We start from the raw sequence: 23,928 nt of genomic DNA, 5'->3' as shown, positions 1-23,928 counted from the left end.
AAGAGAATGTAGACCTATGATGTCTAAATGTGAATGCCTCAATGATGCACCGTTCAAGAGTGTATGACATGCTTTCCATAAAAAAAAAAAAAAAAAAAAAAAAGAACGTATGACATGCGTTTGACAATTTCATCCCAAAATGCAACTTGTGACAAGTGACAACCACTTCCTAAAACCAACATCGGAAATTTTCAAGTATGATGATGCCCTAGGATTTCTAACTGAACATGAAATGAATTTAATGACCAAGGACAATTAGTACCATAAAGCACATACCATGAAGTTTAATCAAACTTGAGTGAGGCATTTTGTTTGACATTTGGTGAGCTAGATGCAAATTGGACATGAAAAAGGTTTGTTGCAATATGAAACAACCCAAAACTTTACACCCAATTCCAAAGTCACGCAATACGGTTGATCTTTGAAACAAGAAGCCCATCATTACAAGATTGTGAAAAATGACAAACATGAAAAACATCTCACAAAAATTGGCAAACAAAATCACCATCTAAATGATAGGGAAGGAAATGTCACTTGAATTCAATCTAAATCCATGCAGAACAAAAACTCATAACATCCAAAATAAAAGATGAAACAAGAACATGAGAGAATGTAGGAAATCCCAAATTTTGAAACCCAAGGTTCAATGCAAAACTTCATGAAATTTGATCTAAAATGAGAGGATTAGAGACAATGCCATAGCAAAGATGATGTGTGAGGAGTTACACTCAAGAATGTCTAGTCTGTCTTTGTCTATTGGATCACAGACATGTAATCACACGACTGATTACTTACCGAAACTCAGACATGCAGCTAAACTTAAGCTTATGTAATTTATGCGCGCACATAAAAGTGCAAGTTTAAGCTACAACTTATGCTCTAATAATGATCTAAAAAAAAAACTCATGCTCTAATAATAATCTAATGTAATATGGCCAAACAAGGTTTCCTTCTTCTTTATTTATTTATTTTTTATTATTTTATATATAATTTTAAAATTCAAGAAACAAAATGCAACACAATTCAAAACATGAAAAACAACGCATGAATGCAAACACTAATGTAAAGTTGTACGCACACTCCTAGCGTGTATGATGGATATGCACCCTAGGGGCAAAAACAAAGTACTGAAGAGACAACAAAAATACCAATAGCCTTCCTAAGATACTCAAAGCGAAGACCAAAACGGCCGACTAATTGGTTTTCGGTGTCAACAAATTCTAGGCACAACTTGTGTTTCCACGAGTTCATAATTGGTCTGAGAGAGTTGAACAACGTAGTTCTTGGAGATGATGATGATGGCATTGTTAGTACAATATATTAGTGCCTCCATCAATACCACAATCATTTAGCAATTGTTTCATCCACAGGAGTTCGGGTGCAACAGCTGCCAACGGCAATGCATTCCGCTTTAGCGGTGGACAAGAACTGACTTCTTTCTTCTTCCTTTTTTCTTTTTTCTTTTTTTTTTCCTTTTTTTTGAGATTAGTCAAAAAACAGGTAGAAGTAGATCAGCATAATATATTCTCATTCCTCGCAATACAAACTTTGTCTTGCTAGTTGCTAATCTTGCTTTGTACTCTTGTTTTTGGTTTATCTTCCTTTTTTTTGGTGTTAGATCAATTAAAAGGATGAAGTAGATAATAATAATGATTTTTACTTTCTTTTATCCAACATTTTTTTCTCAGATGAATTCATTCGCTAATTCACTTGTATTTCAGTAACAATTCACTTGTATAACTATTCAGTATATAATCATCTTTAAACATAAAATGACTGGACACTTTATGAATATAGCTGTGCCCGCCAAAATAAAATGTGCCTTTTACGGTCCTCTGTTTGTTGAAAAACCATGTTAGCCCAGCTCCATTCCAAAATAACCATGTCCTACCAGAAGGCTGCAGCACCTGTTTGTCACTCCTTTAACCATGGATAGGTCAGTACAGTTCAGTCGTTACACACTTTATGCTCGTATGGTCATTCCTCCCCCAAGAAATCTGTCCAGCCAGATGATAATGCTAATTTCAGGCATTACTGCTTCCTAATGACTTGATTACCTTACGCCGCCACATTGCAGTGTCAGGATTAAATCTCAACTCCCATGTAGGCCAGTAGTGCAAGTCCTGCTTCAACGTTAGTACTCGAGGCTTCCCATTCAGGTGAATTGTTCGTACACGGACAAACTCCCCATGTTCTAATTCCTGAATTTATGTAAAGAGAATCTTCATAAATAAGTATATGACTTGGTATAACATACCTACCAATCTGATGACAGAAGAATTAAAATACAAACACACTGTTATGCTATAACATTTCTGCTATTGGTTCTAAAATAGCAACAAAGAATATCTGATGTAGAATTACCAAAATACTAATTGTCTGACCAATAGTCAATTGTGAATATATATTCTGCCCTTGCTTGACTATGTATATACAGTATGTCTGACTCATGCGTAAGTTGGAAGCACGAATCAGAAAATCATCATTGACATTTCATATGCACTGTAAATAACCTCTGTGCATATAACAAACATAATCCATATGGAAATATACAAGTAACAATGAAGTGATATGCAAAAATCATAAAGATTTTTATAAAATTACTTGAATAATAACCATGATATCTCCCACTAATATTGCCAGAGTTAACAAGGTGCAAGCTTATGTCAGTAAAAGTTGACTAGCTCTGATAATGCTTAGTATCTTGTTGGTCAAACATACAATTAGCTTTAGCACATATAGCCACAAGATGTCAAAGGTCCTCACAGCCCTTATGTCAAAGTGAGCCTTATGAAAGTGATTCAAATGCAGTTTTACCCAAATCCCAATATAAATACAAACAAGACCCATGCACCATGACTTTGCTAACATTGAATGCCTATACTTTGGCCTAAATTAGTGCTCTGTGAAAAAAAATGAAACAGAGATTTTTTTAAAATCATTTTTATTCTTCACATTGGCATTAAATGCTCACGTCACTTCCCTTGAAATTGGATAACCATGCATCCAACATCACAATGTATTCACTTTCAAAGCATCATTATAATTTTTCAAAGTAGCTATCAACATCAAATATTTAAATCAAAGGGAGAGAAAGGAGAAGGGGGGAAAAGTTAGTGGATTAAGGGGGCATTGTCAAATTTTCAAGCATCAAAACCACAGGCACATTCACGCACCCACACATAGACAACATATAAGAAGAGAGAGAGAGAGAGAGAGAGAGAAGAGGAAGGGAAGATTGTGGATATACCTTTGTCACATTAACAAAAGCATCTAAATCAGGAGTCAGTTTCCCATTAACTTCAACAATCCACTGAAGTGCATACAGACCATACCTATGCACTGGACTGCCATGGCACCACCTGATAAATTTTAGAAATTGTCAAGCATACTCAAGTAGTTGAAGCTTTAACGGTAAGTAATGAAATTTTATCAGAAATGTAAAAGAGTGGTGCAGGGTGATATTAATATTCAGTAAGTGACTATTTCAATCTTCAAAGAGTATGGGAGGAATTAGCAAGTTGGCCTGCACTCAAGGTAAACAGTGGGTAGAAAAACAATAACAGTCAATGTTTTGTGTTGGTTGATGCGCATCAGGCTGAACACTTGCTACCCAAATTGGCCTAATTAAGAACTTTTGTGGGTGCAAAACATTTCTGTATAACACCATGAGATGAGCATTTAGCAAAGACTTAGGTTGAGCTAGTCAATGGGAATGCTAACAGAACATCAATTATGCAATTCCTTAAAATTATATACCCCTTCACGTCAGGAAAAGCATGGAATACTTGTAAATTCAAACAAATTTCATACCTTGACACATACACACCATGACCTTCTTCAGGAAGAAATCCAAGAGCACGAACTGCTGGATGAGGATCGTGAACAATACACCCACACCAATTTATCACACGTGTTGTGCCATTGCCATCCCTAACATCTGTCCCCACAAGAACATCGATTTCACGTCCCTGGAATCATACAGATCAATGTATGAATGATGATTCATTCAATAGCTGATTCGATTAATGTATTGATTTATTCAATAGCTATTTCTTATATCAAAAAGGATTCAATGCACAACAATGTGAAAGAGGCAAATATACCTAGGCAATACTTTCTTGAACCCCTGCTTCTAAAAGAATGTAAAAGCAAAAAACAAAAGCCACATGGGACATATTATTTGCTTACCTGCCGAAAAATGGTCATGTTAAGCTTCCCATCATTGTTGTCACATTTGTCTAATGCTTGGCAAGCATTTTCTATGTCAAGGAAGGATGTAACTGGCTCTTTGTTGATTGCCAAGACCATGTCTCCTTGTTCTAATAAATTTTCAGCTTTTGATCCAGCCAAACAACCTTTCACACGTAAAACCTGTCGTCTAATTGGATCTTTCTTGACAAGTGCCTTCAAGGAACATTCACCAATGATTAATTACAAAAATAATGAGTTTAGTAACCAAAAAGATTCATTCAAGAAGGAAATGATGCAAAGAGACCAAAACATGATGATAAAAATTAGCTTATCACATCTAATGGTGCACCATTCCAATATCTAAACCTAGAAAATTTTGATGATGTTTAGCCATAGCAATACATCGGTTGAAACATCCGTTAGCCGTTAAGGCTGTTTCATCTATATCTACATGTTTTCAGGAACCAAAATATTATGAGCAAAGTGAATTTTTTTTTCCCATTGAAATAGTAAGCCAGTATGGATTCACATGTGGCCGGCCACAACTAATTTATTGAGAATCCATAGCTGACTCCAAAATATGTGGGACTAAAGCTTTGTTGTTGTTGAATGGATTCACAATGAAAAGAGAAACAAAGAAACAAACCATTTTTTCTTTCTTTATAATAACAAAAATTAACAGCATTTACAAAGTCGAACGCAGGAAACAAATGCATTCATATTGCACACTAAATGAAAGGGAAAGAAGGATAAAATATTTTCTAAGGAAGAATATGTACTTGCACCCAATCATCGCTCAGTCCAAAACTCCGGGCCTTTGATAGCAATGTAGGATAAAGTTCAACCTCTAAAATTCTAACAAGTGGCATTGGCTTTTTGACACCATTTATGAGAAGAGGTGGCCCATGTGCACCAGATAAGATTTTGTCAAGGACTTGGCTGATTGTATATATTGGGATTCCTCTGACAAATTGATGATCCTCAGACGAATTGCAACCAAATTTCAACTGCAATCAGGAATTTATGTCAGATTCATGCTCCGATGGAGCACATCGGAAAAATCAATTTAACAATGAACCTTAGTTTTTTTCTTTTTCATTTTCTTTTTTTTGGACCGAGTGGAAACCTGAGTTGAAAAGCTTCCCCAGATAGCTTGGACCCTTCCTTGTTCATCAGTTAACACCCCCGAAAAAGTACTACCAAAATCTGATATCATACATGCATAATGTCAAAATCTGGATGAATAAGATCTACTTTGGTAATGAAAGTACAGTTACCAGTATCAAGCTCGATGACTTCCATATTGGTTGCTCTGTACCGTGGACAATCAGCTGAGCCAATATTCAATGCAGCACATGGATTGGTCACAATGGATTTTCTGGATGTTGCTTGGAGGCTTCTACTTAATCCCACAAGATAAACAGAGTCACCACGACGTAATGTAGGCTCTGTCTCAGAAAGTATGAAAATTCTTCTTCAATATGCATATTTTAGGTAAAATAACTGTTAACATAGTTGGAAATTAATACAAATATAATAATATTTGCACACATGGAAGAAGACCAGCTGTATGAATGATTCAAACATGTGACACGCCATAAACATAGAATTGTATCAGAATAGGGAATCTGACAAACTCCAAATAAAGTTGAACAAAGAGAAATTAAAATTAATGTAGTCAAAATTACCTGGAAGTAGTTCAGCAGCACGCACAACTGAGGCGCCAACAGCTCCCAGAGCAGAGGGATCATATGCAATGAGAGCATAATTATGAACAGGATGGAGAAAAACCACCTATATAGAATGTAAACAACTTAAGCAAGTAGCATATTTTTATTTTATTTTATATTTTTAACTTTTACTGACGCTAAAAGATTTACCTCCGCAGGTATTTCAATTGGAAAAGCAGCAAAGGACAGCATCACATCGGATGAAGATATTGCAACTGTGTTCTTGTCAACCACGACAAGTCCCATGCTTTGAGAATGATGTATAATGACACCAGTCCCAAAAAAATGTTGTGAGTGCACACCATCAAGCATACACGATGGTGGCACATGGACCTGCAGGTATAAAGACCAACTTACTAATAAAATGTAAGCCCTGGAAAGAAACACTTCCAACCATCCATGCATATATATATTCACACATATACAAAGTTTCACCTCAACAATTGAATAAAAGTAGGTTATTACAATTTTGAACAAGCCACAAAGGTAAAATCAGTAGTTTTTTTTTTTTTTTTGATAAGTAAAAAAAAAATATATATATATATATATATATATATAAGAATGACTCTGTGAGCAAAATATAAGTAACAAATATAAAAGAGGGAAAGGGGCCTTTAAACCCAAAATCTATTGAAATAAAAGCCTCATGTCCCTATACATTTTCATCAGATAGTTCCAAATAAGGACACCCTAAATTTTCTGATATAACCTAATAAACGAACGGCACAATAAAAAATCATATGGATGGATCGACTGTCAGTGCCTAGTGTCGTATATTTTGTTCAAAACCAGTCCCAAACCCGGAAAAAGGAGGGTTGCAGTGCATTGATAGCAAGTGTAAGATTTAGTCACTTTTCATGAATGAATTTATTATCATCTTGATTGAAACCATGTGATAATAACATTCAAATTAACATGGGTTCTCAGTTGTATTTGTAGGCAAGCTCATCTTCCAAGACAATTCCAGATAATTAATCATAGAAGGGCTAAATTGACAAGCTATTCTTTAAAGGGAAACAATTAAAGGGGTACTTGACTCAACTTGTGAGCAAGATTCAGAAAGCTAAAGTGTAAAGCCCCTTACTATTTAAGTTTAACTTAATATAAATAAAGCAAAAGGCATCACAAACTAGTAGGGTGAAAATCAACTAGCCTGGTCAATTGAATTAGGCAGGCACTTGAAGAAAATATGATTTAATATTTCTAAGATAATTACCTCAAACATTACAAGAGTGGGCTCTATCACACGTTCAGGAAATGAAGCATTAGCTGCTGTCACCGTTGCACCTTGAAACTCTCTTAAGATATCATTTTGCATAGTATTAGGATCCTCCAACTTCGCTTCTCTGGTTTCAGGCAAGGAACAATCAGCAACAACATTGCCTTCAGCAGACAAATCCTCTTCCACTCGTCGTTTCTTTAATCCAACAGGGTCATTCCCAGGACGTGCTTCATCAGAAGCATCTTCACAATTCGTTTCCATACTAGTAACACCATCAGTCAACTCCTGGCCATTACTTTGATGTATATGTTCTATAAAATTACCCTCACCACCCATTGAAATTGTCTGGCTTGCCAGAGCCCCAACATCGTTGATACCAGAGGATGGTAGAAGGGAGTCAGTTTGAAAAGCTGGCTTTGCAGTCCATAGACCAGTACTATCATCACGAGTGTATATCTGTGGAGGGGCATACCATTCATGCCGATCAACTGTGACAAGTACAGACTGAACCCACCAGAAGAGTCAGAATAGTAAGACAAAGAAGAGGGTGGTGAAACAAAAATGCTCATAATCAAGTTAGAATCCAAAAGATGGGGAATCTAAGAGTAAATGTCAATGCAACAATAAGTACATAGCATAAAGCACACGACAGAAAACCACGGAAGGACATTTAGTGTCTCTCATGCTTATAAATGCTATCATGTAAACCAAGGCTTCTATGGGTCTGAAAATAGCACATCTATGGACTAAAATTCAGTGGAAATGAATCTTTTTTTTCCTCATCCAAAAAAAGGAAATGAATAATTTCAGATATTAACTATAATGATACGAGGATAATAAATACCACTGGGACTCTAAAGGTCCATTCACTAGAGGCTCATTTTTATACAAGTAAATGACCAAAGCAACATCAGGCTCACACAAGCTGAAAGAACCAATAGACCTTATGGTCCATAAACCTAAAAGAAAGCCTTGACTGATTTAATCAAATACAACCTATTGGGCCTTCTCACAAATACAATTATAGAGATATTCCAGTTGAAATCAATTTGCAAAATAAAGAAAGCCACAATAAATCAAATAATATGACTGCTTCCCATAAACACTATTAAATAGTGTTACCTATTTATTAAATCAATTAATTATTGAATTAAACCAAAAATAAGAAATCATTAATAAATAATAATAAGTACCAGTTCACTGTGCTGATAAATTATCAATTTAATCAACAGAAGTGTAATAACTAATCATCATATACCTTCCTCCGGTGACGATCCGTGTAGCTTATATACTCCAATGGTACTCGAACACCCCTAGACAGCTTGGACAAAATTGAAATTAGTTCCTCAAGACATGATATTTCTTCACCCACAAATTTCTTAATGATGGCATGGCGAGGAACTCCTGCCCTAAAGAGCATATATCTGCAATAGGTAAAACAATTGGTCCATTACATTAAAAAGGCATAGAGTGGAAAGAAAGCAAACACAAATTGGTTCAATTTTTGAAATAATTAAATTGCACGCCCATATTGTAACATAAACTCATGAGTCATGACATGAAAATATAGTGCAGCAAAAAAGTTCAATACAGGAACATCGAGCCAAGCTACAAATTCAAAATGCCCTATTGAGATTCTCGACAAGTCTGGCATAATTTTGATGGTCACTTTTCAACTCATTCCACACTAGTATGTGAATGGATGGAAAAATTTTACAATGAAGATCATCAAAACAGTGGATACGTTGCCCCACTCTCTATTCTGTCACCTTTCAATGATGCACAGCCCATACATTCGCCCACTCTCTTCCAATATGAATTCAAACAATTTTGATTCTACACAGAAAACACGCCTTCCTTCCCATCCCTCGTTTCTATAGTTCCGGACTTCCAGTAAACCCTAACAAAAAGAAGTAATAAACAACTACTGCCTTTAACCTCACAGACTGCCTGTTTTTGCCATGGGAACCGTGGCAGGGAGAGTTCAGTTAACAGCTGGTGTTCCCTTCAAGGACAGGAAGTATTATGACGTCACTAGATTCTGCCTTTCAATATTTAAATTTATGTTAGTGTGTAGATTTGTATCTGGGGACTCCAGATAGTTATAATCTTGAACCTCATGCTATCGCTTATCAAAATAAAATTAAAAAAATCTTGAACCTCATGCTATCAAAACTTATAAACAAATGAATTGAAGGGTTTTACAAAAAAAAGATTAAATAGTATAAAAACATCAACATCAAATGTAAAGAAACAGAAGAACAGAGTTTTTCTATCAACATCAAAGGAAGTGTAGCAGTGCTTGCAGAACAGTCATAAAGCACTGGGTGGAGCTTCTAAAATGTCACTGAGAAATCCTCTTTGGCAGCTACTAACAAGATAGGCTGCTCACATATTAAAAGCCCAAAATAAGCTTGTTTTCTGCAGTGAACCACTCTAGGGAACTACTGAAAATTATACTCCCTCCGTTCCACTTTGTTTGTCCTCTATTCCATTTTGAGATGTCCCAAAATATTGTCCTGTTTCTAAAAATAAAATCATTAATTTACTAATGTTCCTGTTATACCCCTATTTTAAAAGTCATCAATTTTTTGATAAATTTATTTAAGGGTAGTTTTGGAAACTTTTTTAAAAGGTAGACAAGACAATAAATAATGTTCCCTTAAAAAGTTTGACTTTTCAAATAGGACAAACAAAGTGGGACGGAGGGAGTACAAGGTAATCAATCTTCTCTAGATATTAATTAGTGTCAAGTCTTAAATTTTATTATCAATATATATAGAATACAAACTAGAAAAGATCAACATTTGTTTGCATACTGTACATGACAATTGAAGAATAAGTCAAACTAATTAGTAATGTATATCTTAGTACTAGATCTGATTAAACTTACCCTGGTTCTGCAACATATACAAGACCACAATTGAAACGGAAATTTCTAGCCTGCATTGAATAAATTAAATGAGTTACATGTCTGCTATAATAATTAAGGGTTGTATATGAAAAGTAGTTAGCAGAAAGCAACATTGACTAAACTACAAGTCAACAAAGCTAGGTCAACAAGTTTGATTTCACAATAATAGAAGGTAAAAAAAATAAATTAAAAAAATAAAATAAAAAGTCTCATGAAAAAGAAGAAACTGATTTAACCCGAAGTTTCATTTCTTGATTAATGGAAAGTTTGAACTAAAAGTATTCCAAAAAGTTATAAAAACCCCCAACCAAGCTTGTCACATTCAATAAATACCAACAATTCTCCCATATACGGTGCTATGATTAAGGCACCAGATAACTAAAAAGAATGTCAATTGGGATGAAAGCCAAGGCACAATAGCATAAGCAGAAATGACTTTCAAAAAAGCACAGAAACAAAACAGGATTATTTATGTGGGCCCTCTATAGTTGAAATAAGGCTTAGCTATATAGTCTTTACAGCATCTTATTATTATATATGCGGGCTCTCTATAGTTGAAATAAGGCTTTGCTACCTAGTCTTTACATCATCTTATTTAAGACGAAAAATTAAGGCAAACATGCAACATTCTTTTCTGGCTTTGTAGCCGCACAGTACCTCTCCTGATTTTTAAGGAGTGTCTTGAGCTCAACTTTCATGGTATGGATGTGTTGGGCTCAAAGTTTATTCTATTAATTCGCCAACACCATCATTGAAAAAGAAAATGTACAGGACTTGCCAATATGAAATACACATGCACATCCAATCACAGACAAACTGATGCATAAATTGAGAGGAAAATATCAGCAAAAATAGATGGACAGTAAAAGTTGCCACTCCAAAGAATTGAGCAAGAACTGCTAATCCCAACCTACCTGTTGATATGAAAGAGGGTGTATCACCGCACCACTTACTTCTAGGAAGTAATCGGGAGTTATTGAATGTAAATCCTGGACCTAAAATATATAAAGAAGACATTAAATTTTACATTAATAAGATGAAGCAAAATGGAAACTACCATACAAATATCACCAAGTAGCTAGTACATTTAAAACATATTGTATCAACAAAACCTAACATGCCATTGAAGGTGAGAGCTAGCACATACTGAGGATATAGGTAAATCCATGGACTAGATGATTGATTGGGCCAGCCGAAACCAACCCAGAAATTTATGTCTGAGGTGTAGGGTTGATATTAAATCTAGTCATATGGTACATATTCATATTGATGTGATAGAGTATTCAGATTAGAGTTTTGAAAGAATAAATTAGTTATCTTCTCTTTTCGGCTTTTAGTTTTGCTCCCTTTCTTGATTATCTGAATCTACCGAGCTTCATTTCATTTCTCAGGGATCCAAGCCCACTTCTGAACATTGCAAAGGACCTTTGCTAAATTGGCCCACAGTCTAACAATCTTGGGTCCATAGTTTTTAGCTGTCAACCTCCATTTGGATTACATCACTTCTTCATGCCACTCCAGCCATTATATTATAAACAAGCATCATTTTTCACTTGGTAAAGCTATTGCTAGGTGTTCACTGTAAGAGCCACCATCCTAGACCATGCATAGAATGGTTCTGGCAGAGTTTGTGAAATCAATCCCATATTACAGATATAGGCTTCCATGTGAGTCTCTCCAGGATCAAGTTCATTATTTCTCACAGCAAGCTATCTACCAAGGACCTGTGTAAACTTCTTTTCTAGATAAACTGAAAGCAGTAACCAATACTTGAACATTAGCACAACCCTTACCATCAAGCTGACAGTCAATGGTATGCCACCCCTTTCTATTTGTAATTCAAGGTTCTGGTTGACACTGTCATCAATTAAAGTCTCCAACTTCAGGAATTGGGTAATTACCTGCATTAGGAGTTCCACACGTTAAAGCAACTAATACAAGTAATAGCTCCACAGTAGTAGAAAACATTGCCTGTATATGAACTAAGACATGATTATTCAAGATTATTTCACTCTGTGATGTAAATATAATTTTTTTTTTTTTTATAAGTAAAGATAAATTTATTAAATAGAAACATAGACAGTATACAAGAACTTAGAGGAAGAAACTTAAGAATACAGTAGCTTAGTATCTCCCCAAAATAATAATTACTTACACGCAAGTCCAAAAAGTCCTAATATATTCAAAGATCTATGTCCATCTAACGACATCCAAAAGAAACTAGTTCAAATGATATTGCACTACTCCTCACATAAATTGTTGCCAAATGGCATATGGTCTAATTCCACATATGCAAACAAAACAGTCACAGGATATTGAGAATGAACTAACGTCCAACAAAGGTATGGCAACAAAACAGAAAAAGGAGAACATTGGGTCTTGTTAGAATCTGCTCCCTGGAAACAGTTTTGAGTAGCCTGCTCTAAGGGCTAATCCTGGAAGCTTTTCTATGACAACAAAACTGGTGGTACATTTTAGTAAAAAAGTTTCAGTTTGAAAATAACAATACAGCTACCAAAACCGTCCAGCAATTACAAAACACAATTAAAGTCATACAGGAATAGCTCATAGAATAAATCAATGTAATCAAGAATAATTCAAGACATTACTTACTTCCCCATTCACACGAACAAGCACATCTCCTGGCTCCAAATGCTTATGAGCCGGGCCACCTGGCACCTGAAACAAGTCCACACCCATTAGTCAGAAAAATATTACATAACAGCAACAACAAAGCCTTAGTTCCAAAATTTTGGGATTTGCTACGGATCCTCAACAAACTCGAGATTGGCAGAAACATTTCCATTGCTGGGATTTGAACCTTAATCCCAAATTTTTTTTTTAAATAGAAAAATGACATAATATTACCTTTAAAATAATATGAAAATTAGCACGCAATTGAGCATTAGAAACACAAAACATACTTTATCCTTTATAGGTAAAATATCAAACAAATGTACTTACCACAGAGTCAACGATGAGCATGCCAGTTTCCCCTAGTGGAGATGCATTCCGCACCATCTAAACAAGTCAAAAGCACAAGCATAACTACTCATTGAGGAAACCCAATTTTATCCAAAAATATATATAAATCATCACTGGAAACAATGTAAAATCAGAGAACTAAAGACCTGCTCTGTTTCACTTTGTAGACCAAGCCGACGTGTCTCATCAAATCCTTTATGAACAAATGTTACCTATACCATGGATTAAAGAAGCCAAATCATGTAATAAACCCTCAGATATTTTATACAAAGATTTATTGTTTATGAATAAAAGCACTTACATATATACACATTAATCAAATATTTATATATAAAATAAAATTGGCATAACTGATTGAGCATTTTTTAACACAACTCCGTGTGATGCCACTGGTATATAAGGATTTTGAATTGAAAACCCTCACTAACAACCACTTCAGAGATTAGGAGGAAAACTCTACTTTGAAGGCTACACAAATGAAAAAAATTTCATTACCATTTTCTAGATTCTAGGTTGAAGTTTTCATCTCCCTATGACTCAGTTTTCACCACAAGGAAAAAAACAAAAAAACAAACAAAACAAAACAAATAAAAAAAAAAACAAAAAACAAAAACAAAAGAACTAGTACATGCATCTGGTCCATTTACGTATTTCCCAAATAAGTAAATTAGGTCAGTGATCAAATCAAGAGAATGTACAGAAAATCCACTCTGCCCAACTCCCCCACCCCCCCCCCCCCAAAAAAAAACACCACAAAACCTCCCAAATATAATAAATATAGATGAAAAGTAATTAAGAATCTTTTTGGGGGGTTTGTCAAGAAATAGAACCACATTAAGGGGAAAGAACACTTCAACATTGAAATAATGCACGCACCTGACAATGTCATGTTTCAGTTAGTGTATATTTGGAAATGTACCATATGTGCTTCTCAAGATTCTAGGATCAGGGTATTTTTTATTTTCTATATATTCCAGACCAACCACAACAAACGTCCTCAAATTTTACCCGCTGTACCATAGCTTCCACAACCTTAAAAATTAAGAATTTAAGCAATAATGCCCTGATTTATAATGACAGTCATGAGAAAAATGTATTCTGGCCTACTCAACAAAACACATTCTATCTTCTGTCTAATGCATTTTTGCTGATAAGAGTAAACAACTAAGAAAATCAAATTAATGGTAGGAAAGCTATGCAAGGATAACATCAACAACAAACCTGAAGCGTACCCCGGGGTATGGAAACTGGCCCCCATTTATTTACATAAGAGTCACAGCCCTTCTGGAGAAACTTCAATGCCCTCACAACCTGCCAATTAAGTTCTGCTCTGTTTAGTTGCCTAAGTTGAATTACACACTCCCCACGAGAAGAATTGTGCTCAATCCCAGTTTATACCAGAAGGATGGCATAAAGGCTCAGCAAATATACAAAAAGTGCTCACTCGTTCTAAAGGCAAAAAAAATGCTGATGCACTTGATGACTTGCTCCCAGCATTCAAGGCCACCGCTCTGCCTTGCCAATCAATAACTGGGGAACCGCTAGAACCACCTTTAGTCCCAGATGCAGCCTGTAAGCAATACAATCATGAATTAAGAAACAATAACATTTTGGCTCAAGCTGCAACATAGCAGATTAACAATTTGACAACAAACAATCAATAAGGAATGTTATGTCAATATCAAATAACAAAAGAATCAAGAAACGGACTCCATGAAAACAATGTTCTACAATTTAGCACCAATTTTGATACACCATTGAGCATCATAAGATGTCATGACCTTCTACAGACACACCAAAAGACCAGTCTTAAAAAAATAAAAAATAATAAGGATGGTACTTTAGGCACATATACCAAGCACAAATGAGAAGTTCAATATTATAATATAGCAGCATTCTTAGCAAACAAATTAATTCATAAATAGACGCCAAATTCATTTAAATATTTTCCAAAACAAGACTCATTTTTCTTCCAAGGAAATGAAAAACTAAGTAAAATTCTTCAAATTATTATTATTTTGGATAAAAAAATTCTTCAAATTAATATTTAGCTCAGAATGGCTTGCTTAACTTTAAACAAAAGACAAGTTAATATCCTAGCCCACAATTAAAACTAAAATCGTGTTTTCAAAACAGTATTTCACCTGTGCATACCATACACAGTGTAACTAGCACTACTCTAAAAAAAAGACAAGATATTACTTACCATCCAATTTAACCATTTGAAACGAGAGAACAAAAGGTAACCCAAGAAGCAAGTAGGGCTGCAGATGAAAGTGGACACTGATGCCATCAGTTTGAATTCAAATGTGCATGGCACAATGTGGACATGCCTGGGTCTGACTTTATGTTTAACTGGTCATAAAAAACCATTGGGAGGGCTTGAGTGAGGTTGGCAAACTCAACCTAAATGTGAGCCTGGCCGAGCCGGTTCAAGCCAAGCTCAAGTTTCAATTTCAAGGCTCAATTGCTCAAATCAAGTGAACACGACCCCACTACATAGAATACTACAACAACAATCAAAGCCTTATTTCCAAAAAATTTGGGGTCAGCTATGGATCCCAACAGACTAGTCAAGGTTGACCACATATAATCTTTTCCACCATTCTATATTATTCCAAGTCATACACATTGTTACTTTCTAATTGTCATTACTTTTTTACTACTTCTATTAATGTAATTTTCAGTCTTCCTCTACCTTTTTTAGTTCCCTCAACTTAAATTAACTCACTCTTTCTCATTAGTTCATTAATCACTCTAAATATGACCAAACCATCATAAGCAACTCTTCCTTGTCTTTTCATCAATAAGACTTACCCCACTACACAAAATGCAAACAAAAATAGAACCCCCAAAAGGAATACACAAAAGAAACCCCTATAGAGAAGAGAAGAATACAAATATTATAACCCAAGTAATTAAATTTCACAAATCCTGAAAATCATATAAAGAAGAAAAAAGATAACAGCTTGACTCCACCATTTAAACAAAGAGTGACCAAATAAATGAAAGCATCAGAGCATCAACTTAGAACCAGGAAGCTTAAATCTTTCAAAGGTCCAAGCAATTCTTTCTAGCCAAATGCGCTACATGAGACATAGAGGATCAACATCCCATATCACAGGTGCCTAGCAATGTGCCTTTTCCGATATAGCAGTTTCTCTGCAACTGTCCTAGGCATTACCCATAAATCCCAATAACAAGAAAACAAGTGATCTAAGTTCCCAATCGATAAAACAATGTTGAAGATGGTCTACTGTGTCTCACCACTAACTTTACTAAGATTATTAACAGCATGTCTTAATGTATGTATGAATACACATATTTAAGAACACATATGCTTGTCAACATTAACAATGAACCTCCTTCTCTGGTACTACACTATGGAATGAAGTACATTGCATGAGAAGCCTCATAAGTTCTACAATTGCAAAACTAACAAAAGATTCACATATGCTGCAAGTAGCATCAATACGATTTTCAAAAAGTTGATCTATTGTTGACAGTCAATTACAGTTAGAGTAAAAGGAACATTAATTATCCTTAGTGACAACCATAGTCATCAGAACCATACCATGTGCTAACCTAAAAAATTGTTGGGTCAATGTGTCATTGTCTCAACCATTGGACCAACAGCTGTACTGTTGGTTGAATTATATATATTTTCTCAACAAATTAAATAATCATGGATAAATTTGAAAATAAGAAACCAAGACTAAAAGATTAAGACACTTACTTGCATGTAGAATGTATTGAAGTCATTGTAGCCATCCCTGCACCAAAACAATCATTATCAACTACTATCAATTGGTAGTGAATGCAACCTTTTTTTTTTCATTTCTAGCAAATAGAAGGCACATATACTTTTTTTGATAGGTAATAAGACTTTTATTGAGAAAAAATTGAACATCATGTTCACAATGGTCAACACTTTGAACAAGAAAACAAATACAAGTGTCTGCAAAACCAAAGATCAATAGGGAAAAAACGTTCATGTGAATTGCAGCACTGGTTTCTATTATAGCTCCTGCATATAATAAAAAATGCTGACAAGAAGCCATGACCTAAACCTAGCAAATTGCATCCACATCTTTAAGAATATTATGATAAAAGATGGAAAATTAAATGCCATACCTCAGTTTTAATGAACGAATCCCACCGTCAAAAGATTTACAAACATTATTAGAGGGGGAAAAAAACAAAACAAAAATCCCTAAAGAAAAGAACCTCTATTTTGACCATTTGGTGTCAATTAATTGAATTTTTTTCCAAATGTGTTTCTTTATAGATTAAAGGAATCAAAATGAAATAAAGTAAAGCTACCACATACTTTTTATAATGAGGAGCATCTCTATCTAATCGAGCAAGAGTACCAGCCAAAATGGAAACCTGTAAATTCAGAGTTAAATCAATGAAGGAACATTCATGGAAAAAAAAAAAAAAAACTACTATAATAAATTAAAGTCCTATAATAAAATCATAGGAAGTACCAGAGGCAAAATATAAGTAACATTAAGAAAGAAGGAAGCTACCACAATATTCCATTTTTATTTCTTGGCTTTGTAAGCAGCAAACATCCACCATAAATACAAACTACATGTAGGCCACCACAATCGTGTTCAAGCAATAGTTTTACCAGAAGATTTATAATGCTAAATCATTAGCAACTGCACTAATCACCAAAATGGTCAACATCAAAGATGGTTTTAGCTCCTCAAATGGCTGTATCAGTAGGGTTCCTTCTAGAGACATCTTCCTTCAATGCTACCTCTTCTAATGGTTAGGAGACAATAGAGGAAGACTGCCAAGGTCCTTAAACCCTCCAAATGTTGGACTATCTTCATTTTCTTTAAAATTCCTTTCAGATTTGGTCTTGCTAATAGAGCAATGGTGATTGTTTCTGGAATACAACAAACTAAAGAACAACTCCAAAATTCTTAAATCAATGAAAACAACCGATTAGATCAAAAAGGTTTGTGAAGATCTGCCTATTTACTCAGTTTAACCAAAGAAAGTAAGGACTTCTCTGTTTTAATATCCTTGGCACAATAAATACACTAATCAAAAACAGCCGATACTTAAACATCCCTTACAATTTCTCTTCTTTTGCTGTTTGTCATTTAAATATTTTATCTTCTTGCCTTTCATTAATTGTGTTAGGGACATATTTTATGTAATTGACTAATCCTTTGACAAAATGCACTTTACTTGTAATTGGGTAGATTTAGAATAGGTTTAAAACTTCAAAAAACATGTTGTTCAAGTTAAGTGTTAAAACCATGAAGATCTGACCAAGAAACATGTGAAGAAGAGCTGTTCATTAAAGCTCGACAGCAATCTCGACAAAGAGACTTCTATTGAGATTTAATGTTGAAGCTCGACACAAGCTGTTTCTGTAGAGACTTCCGAAATCAGAATTTCCAGATCTGATTTTTGGGCCAAGCTTATGTATTTGTGTAGGATTTCTTCTCACAACCCTAGACATTTATAAGGCTTATTTTAAAGGCCGTCACACAAGGGAGATTACATGCAGAAAGTGCCCTAGTTCATTATTCTCTCTGAAGAAGCTACTGCATCTTTACGTCAAGGGTTTTGTGACCAAGAGCTTCCTAATCTTCATTGTTGATAAACTGAAGAACTTTGCAGCCAACAATCTTTTCAAGTTGCTAAAGTTAGTCACGTACTGAGATCCGTGCATCATTGATTAGTCACGTACTGAAATTCGTGCATTGAACAGAAAGATTGCCGCTACAATACAAGTCCAATTGGGTATTGGGGTAAGGGTTCAACTGTAAGTTGGTATTTTGGGATAGACCAAAGGGTTTGGTAAGATTCCTTATACTTGTAACCGCTTGTGATTGATAATAGTGAATTCTTAGGAGAGACGACCTTAAAATCACCCAGTGGGGTTTTGCCTCGATGGTTTTTCCCATTCGTAAATAAATCACCCGTGTTAAATTTATTTTCCGCTGCATTTAGTATAATTGGTGATTTGTTTGTGCTATCACGCTATTGCATGAAATTTGATCTAATTAATTAACTTGGGTAATTAATTAATTAATTGCAAGAGGTCAATTCATTTTAACCCAATAAATTGTTCTCCTTTGTAAGAGATCAACAGAACTTGGTGTTTTTAAGTAAAGTATGCGTCTTAAAGAAAACTAAAGCTCTACTCTCGTCTACAAGAGATAAGTACATGTGAGAACCTCACTAAGAGAGGTTATACTTTATTAGGATGGTGTTGCATGTGCCAGTGTAGTGAGGAGACAGAGGACCAATTTTTAATTTAATTTACAAATACAATGGCCCTTAATTTGTGGAGTTTTGTTTTTAGGTGCTTTGAGATACATTGAGTCCTACCAGGGAAGGTGATGGAAGCCATATTTGGTTGGAGGAATTGGGTGGGTAAGCATTCATCAGCTATTTGGAATATGATTCCTTATGGTTGATGTTGACTATTTGAAAGGAAAGTAACTAGTGTACATTTGAAGATGCGGTGCATACAGAGAGTGTTGCTAGCAACTTTCTCTAGCTCTTTATTTGATTGGTCTCATGCATAGGATTTTACACATTGTGATTCTATTGCAAATTTTTTAAAATCATTGTATTTTTTTACATAATTCTTATTTGTAATAATTCTTTAGGCTTCTTCATGTGCTCATGAAGTAGCCTTTTCTTTTTTTGATAATAAAAGGAGACTGTAACCTATCCAACAAAATATCCCCTTTCGGGGAGGTTTTAATACATTTTCTGACAACTACAACAGAACCTTGTATGCAGATATGATTATAAATAATACATGTCTTCATTGCAAGAGAACATCAAACCTTAGGTTTGCTTTAACTAGAACCAAGCAAGACACACATCCATCTGCTAAACTTTCATTAGTTTCTCACCTCCAATGATGTCAAACAATCAGTATACATATTTGAACAATGTTTTCATGCACATAAGCACAAATATAGCAATACTTCAGACTGGCCTTTTGGTACACCAAAAATTTTAATTTAAGCCACAATTTTGTGTTATCATTTAATTAAAACTACATAAAGAGGGAGGGGGGGTTAATCAGTAATTACTATTTGCCTAATTTCAGCATTTTCAGGTATCTCCCAAAAGATAGTATGTATTACAAGTGATTTCCAGTCCAAATGAATACCTTTTCACCGCTATCATTACCAACAACCCTGATTTCCAGTCCAACACAAGCAGCCTCAGGGGCAAGAGGAATCTCCTCGTAATTCAGAAACTGGATTGCACCAGGATCATAACGAAAGAAGCCAAAATCATGGACCTAGAAAAATGTTCACATAAAGTTATATCACCATTGACATACACAATGAAAGAAGCCAAAAGAAAGATAATGCTGAAACTTGAATGATTTGTCTATTATTCATGTCAACATGAGGATTTTTTATTTATTTATAAATATGTCAGCATGAGGAAGATAATATATACACATTAATGGAAACAAACTTAACTCTTTAAGTGAATAGCTCTTAAACTCTCGCAACATTCTGAAAGATATATTCAAAGTAAATAAATGTGGAAAGAAACAAAAATATACGGACCAAAAAAAGTGGCCAGCTCCCCTTTGTGGTAGCATTTTTAACTAACTTTTCTTTTTTATAAGATGCTGACTTGAGTCAAATAGCAAAATTGAGGGATATTCTTCGTTATTTGGAAATGAATCAGGTTGGAAGATTAATTTGGAAAATTCTGAGTTGGCACTAGTGGTGGAAGTGACCAATTTGGGAGAATTAGTGACTTTGTTGGGATATAGACAATCATCGCTTCCTATGAAATATTTGGGTCTTCCCTTAGGTGCTAAATTCAAGGAGAGGACATTTTGGAATCCTATTCTTGGGAACTGGGAACAGAGGTTAGCGGGTTGGAAGCAGCTCTATCTATCTAAAGCGGGTAAGGTCACTTTGATTAAAAGCACACTCTCAAGTTTGCCTACTTACTTTCTTTCTCTCTTTTCCCCATTCTGGTGGAGGTGAATAATTGTATTGAAAAGTTTGCCTACTTACTTTCTTTGAGAGATTGATTTTTTTTCCTTCTCTCTGGATACACCCCCGATGTACTTGGTTTATTTATTTTTAATAAAAAAGAATTGTTACTTATCAAACAAGGAAAAAGTAATTAAATTTTATTAAAGAAAAGGAACTACCTTATATACACAAACAATAGTCCTAAAGAGACATAATCAATTAAAGTTACCCTTTAAAGAAAGAGAATCAATTAAACCCACAACTGAATGTATCTTACTATGGCCCAAAAAAAGGAGACCACTAAAACAATATTGTTAGGAAATATGATTTCAGCTAAAAAACCAAGGCATACCCTCAAGAATGCATTGGTTTCTCTCCCTCTACAAAGTCCATAATAGGCATAACAGCGCTAAGTTCCAAACATATGAAGAATGTTTACCAAAACAATTCCTACATCCAGAATGTAATTCAAAAACAATTTTGGAGATTTCAACATTACTCATCAAACCACGTTGAAGAAGAAAAAGAAAAAGATAGATATTTTACAGAAAAGGAGGAGATAGAAAAACAAGAATCTCAGTGCTTAGACTATTCATTACACTTATATGGGAGAGATGGTTACAATAGGATAAGGAATATTACGATGTTGACAGCTGGCAGGGACACCCAAATGCATAACCAGGTATAAGTCAACAATTCATGGGCAATGTCACAATGCAACAACAAAAGATCTTTGGTCTTACCACTCCTTGTGCAAATAGAACATTTAATCAGGACCCTCACTGCTTGGGATATTAGAGTAAAAGATATCAACAAAGAGTCAACCAACAATGATTTCCAATCATTAACATTGCGAACAAACACTTAATATTTCATGAGCATGTCGTTTCGTCAATCAAAAATCACCAAGTGAAATCTAACTAAACTAAATCATCCTTATTAATTGTAATGACATACAATTCAAGATGCATTTTTATTAGAGGTCGATTTTTACACCATGCATCATGCCAAAACCTCACCCCTATTACCATCCCCTACCACATACTGAACATACCCTGCAACTCTATCCCAACCCATCCTAATGCTTCTCCATATGCGACAACCATGAATACACCTTACCTCCTCCCTATTCCTCACCATATTTGAAAGCTAAAACCCATTTTCACAAATGAGTAGTTTCTTCTCCATATCAACATAGTCATTTGCCCAACAAAGCTTGATTGAAAGCGCACAACTTACACGCTCCCAACTCCCCCCTACCCCCCAACTCAGAAATTTGAACTCATGCTTCTTTAAGCACAAACACCAAAACCCAATTTCACACCCAGAAAACAATATTACAAAATGAAAATTATATAAAAAGAAATACTCAAGTAGCTTCTTTAGCACAAACACCATGTTCCTCAAGAACCCAAACCCAATTTCACACATAACCAGAAATGAAAACTAAATCTTCATCAAGAAATGCTTGTAATTTTACAAGATTGTTGATAAAGAACAAGCATTGAAGAAGCAGAAAAAGAAAGAGTGGTGACTCACAGGATCTCTATATATAGGATGCACCGGAACTTCTTCACGGTTAACAAACATAGCCTCTGCAACCACAGGTCCTACAAAACCAAGAAACCAAACACACAAGAAATGAATATAACATAAAGGGAATTCAATTTCCTCACAAGAATCAAAAGAAGAGAGAGTTCGACACCGCCGTACCGGGCTTGACGACATGTCGGTTAGTAAGAACGATGCCGCGGCGCTTGTCGACGACGAAGCCGGTGGCGTAGCTGGCGCCGGCGGACTCGGTGTCGAAAGCGCGACAGGCGTTGGTGCGGAGGACGACGACGGCGGGGACGACCCTGCCGAGCGCCCTCCTCCAGTCCTCGGCCGTGGCGGCGTTCTCGCGGAGCGGCGGCGGCGGGTCGATTTCCATGCTCAGGTCGCTGTCGACCTTGATCGACGAGTCCGGCTCCGATCCCAACCTCTCCATCGGATCCTCCATTGAAAACGAAAATGAGAGCAAAAGACAGAGAGAGAGAGATGTGAGTGTGCGTGAGTTGAGATTTAGGGTTCAAAAATGAATGAGAGTGATGAGTCCAAAGGAGGAGTTGAGTCTTTCTTTTTATTCTTCTTCTTCTTCTATTATTATTTATCGTTTTGTTTGTTTTGTTAGCTTTTTTTGGTTTGGTGGTGATGACTTAAAAAGTGAGGGCCGCCTGACTCCGAGGTAGGGGGTGCGTCATGCTCATAGACATGGAGGGCCAATCACCTTCGCTTTCTTTTTTTTTCATTTTTCAATTTTCATTTTCATTAAACAATGACCTTTCACAAGCATGCTTTTAGCTTGATTTTTTTTATTTCTTGTTTTTTTTAATATTATTTTTTTCTGTTTACTTTTTAATCACCTTTTGAATAAATTGATTAAAAAAAGAGTAAGTTAAGATTTTTGTCTCTCTTTTAAGTTTTAATAAAGGGTTATCTTAATGGATGTCTTAAGACAATTGTTAATAAATTATAAAAAAAAAATTTTGATATTATTTTTATGGGAAATATAAAAAGTTGTTAACAATATTTATTATTTTATCATTTTCTCAATAAAATCTTTCTAAAAATTATTAGGGTATTAGTTAACATTTCCTTTTAACAAATAAGCTACTAAGCTTATGAATGTTTATGTATGAATATATATGTGATTGGAATAATTCATATATTAAAGATGTAGTAGGTCAGGGTCGTTTATGTATAAATGTAAGCCATCAAACCAAATCATGTTAATTCTTTATTTCGCTTTTTTTCTATCTCATCTTTTTGTCACTTTCAACTTCCAACAATAATTGTAATGCTATGAATAAGTGTAAATTTTAAAGTCCATTTACATTTGAGTAAACTTAG

At 35.1% G+C, this 23,928-nt stretch overlaps 1 protein-coding gene across 2 annotated transcripts; it reads right to left on the bottom strand.

Moving 5' to 3' along the window:
• Positions 1-1,641: 1,641 nt before the first annotated feature.
• LOC115967195 (protease Do-like 7) lies at positions 1,642-23,286 on the bottom strand. 2 transcript variants are annotated; one of them, XM_031086256.1, is made up of 24 exons: positions 22,753-23,284; positions 22,579-22,649; positions 20,205-20,339; positions 17,376-17,434; positions 16,782-16,818; positions 14,490-14,615; positions 14,267-14,356; positions 13,192-13,257; positions 13,025-13,081; positions 12,674-12,739; positions 11,854-11,961; positions 10,975-11,055; positions 10,040-10,089; positions 8,405-8,570; positions 7,141-7,650; positions 6,075-6,257; positions 5,883-5,988; positions 5,472-5,642; positions 5,321-5,400; positions 4,974-5,201; positions 4,192-4,407; positions 3,814-3,971; positions 3,251-3,362; positions 1,642-2,201 (listed from the first exon to the last, which is right to left on the bottom strand). In XM_031086256.1, the coding sequence occupies exons 1-24, from the start codon at positions 23,036-23,038 to the stop codon at positions 2,025-2,027; spliced, it is 3,339 nt and encodes a 1,112-aa protein (XP_030942116.1). In that variant the 5' UTR covers positions 23,039-23,284; the 3' UTR covers positions 1,642-2,024. The 2 variants fall into 2 exon arrangements, with proteins under 2 accessions (XP_030942116.1, XP_030942115.1); XM_031086255.1 differs by having other exon boundaries at positions 1,692-2,201; positions 5,273-5,400; positions 22,753-23,286.
• Positions 23,287-23,928: the final 642 nt, after the last annotated feature.

This window comes from Quercus lobata, chromosome 11 (assembly GCF_001633185.2).
Source record: "Quercus lobata isolate SW786 chromosome 11, ValleyOak3.0 Primary Assembly, whole genome shotgun sequence".
Classification (NCBI taxonomy): Eukaryota; Viridiplantae; Streptophyta; class Magnoliopsida; order Fagales; family Fagaceae; genus Quercus; species Quercus lobata.
The sequence above is the reverse complement of the archived record's forward strand: the minus strand, read 5'-3'. Positions and strand labels throughout refer to the sequence as shown.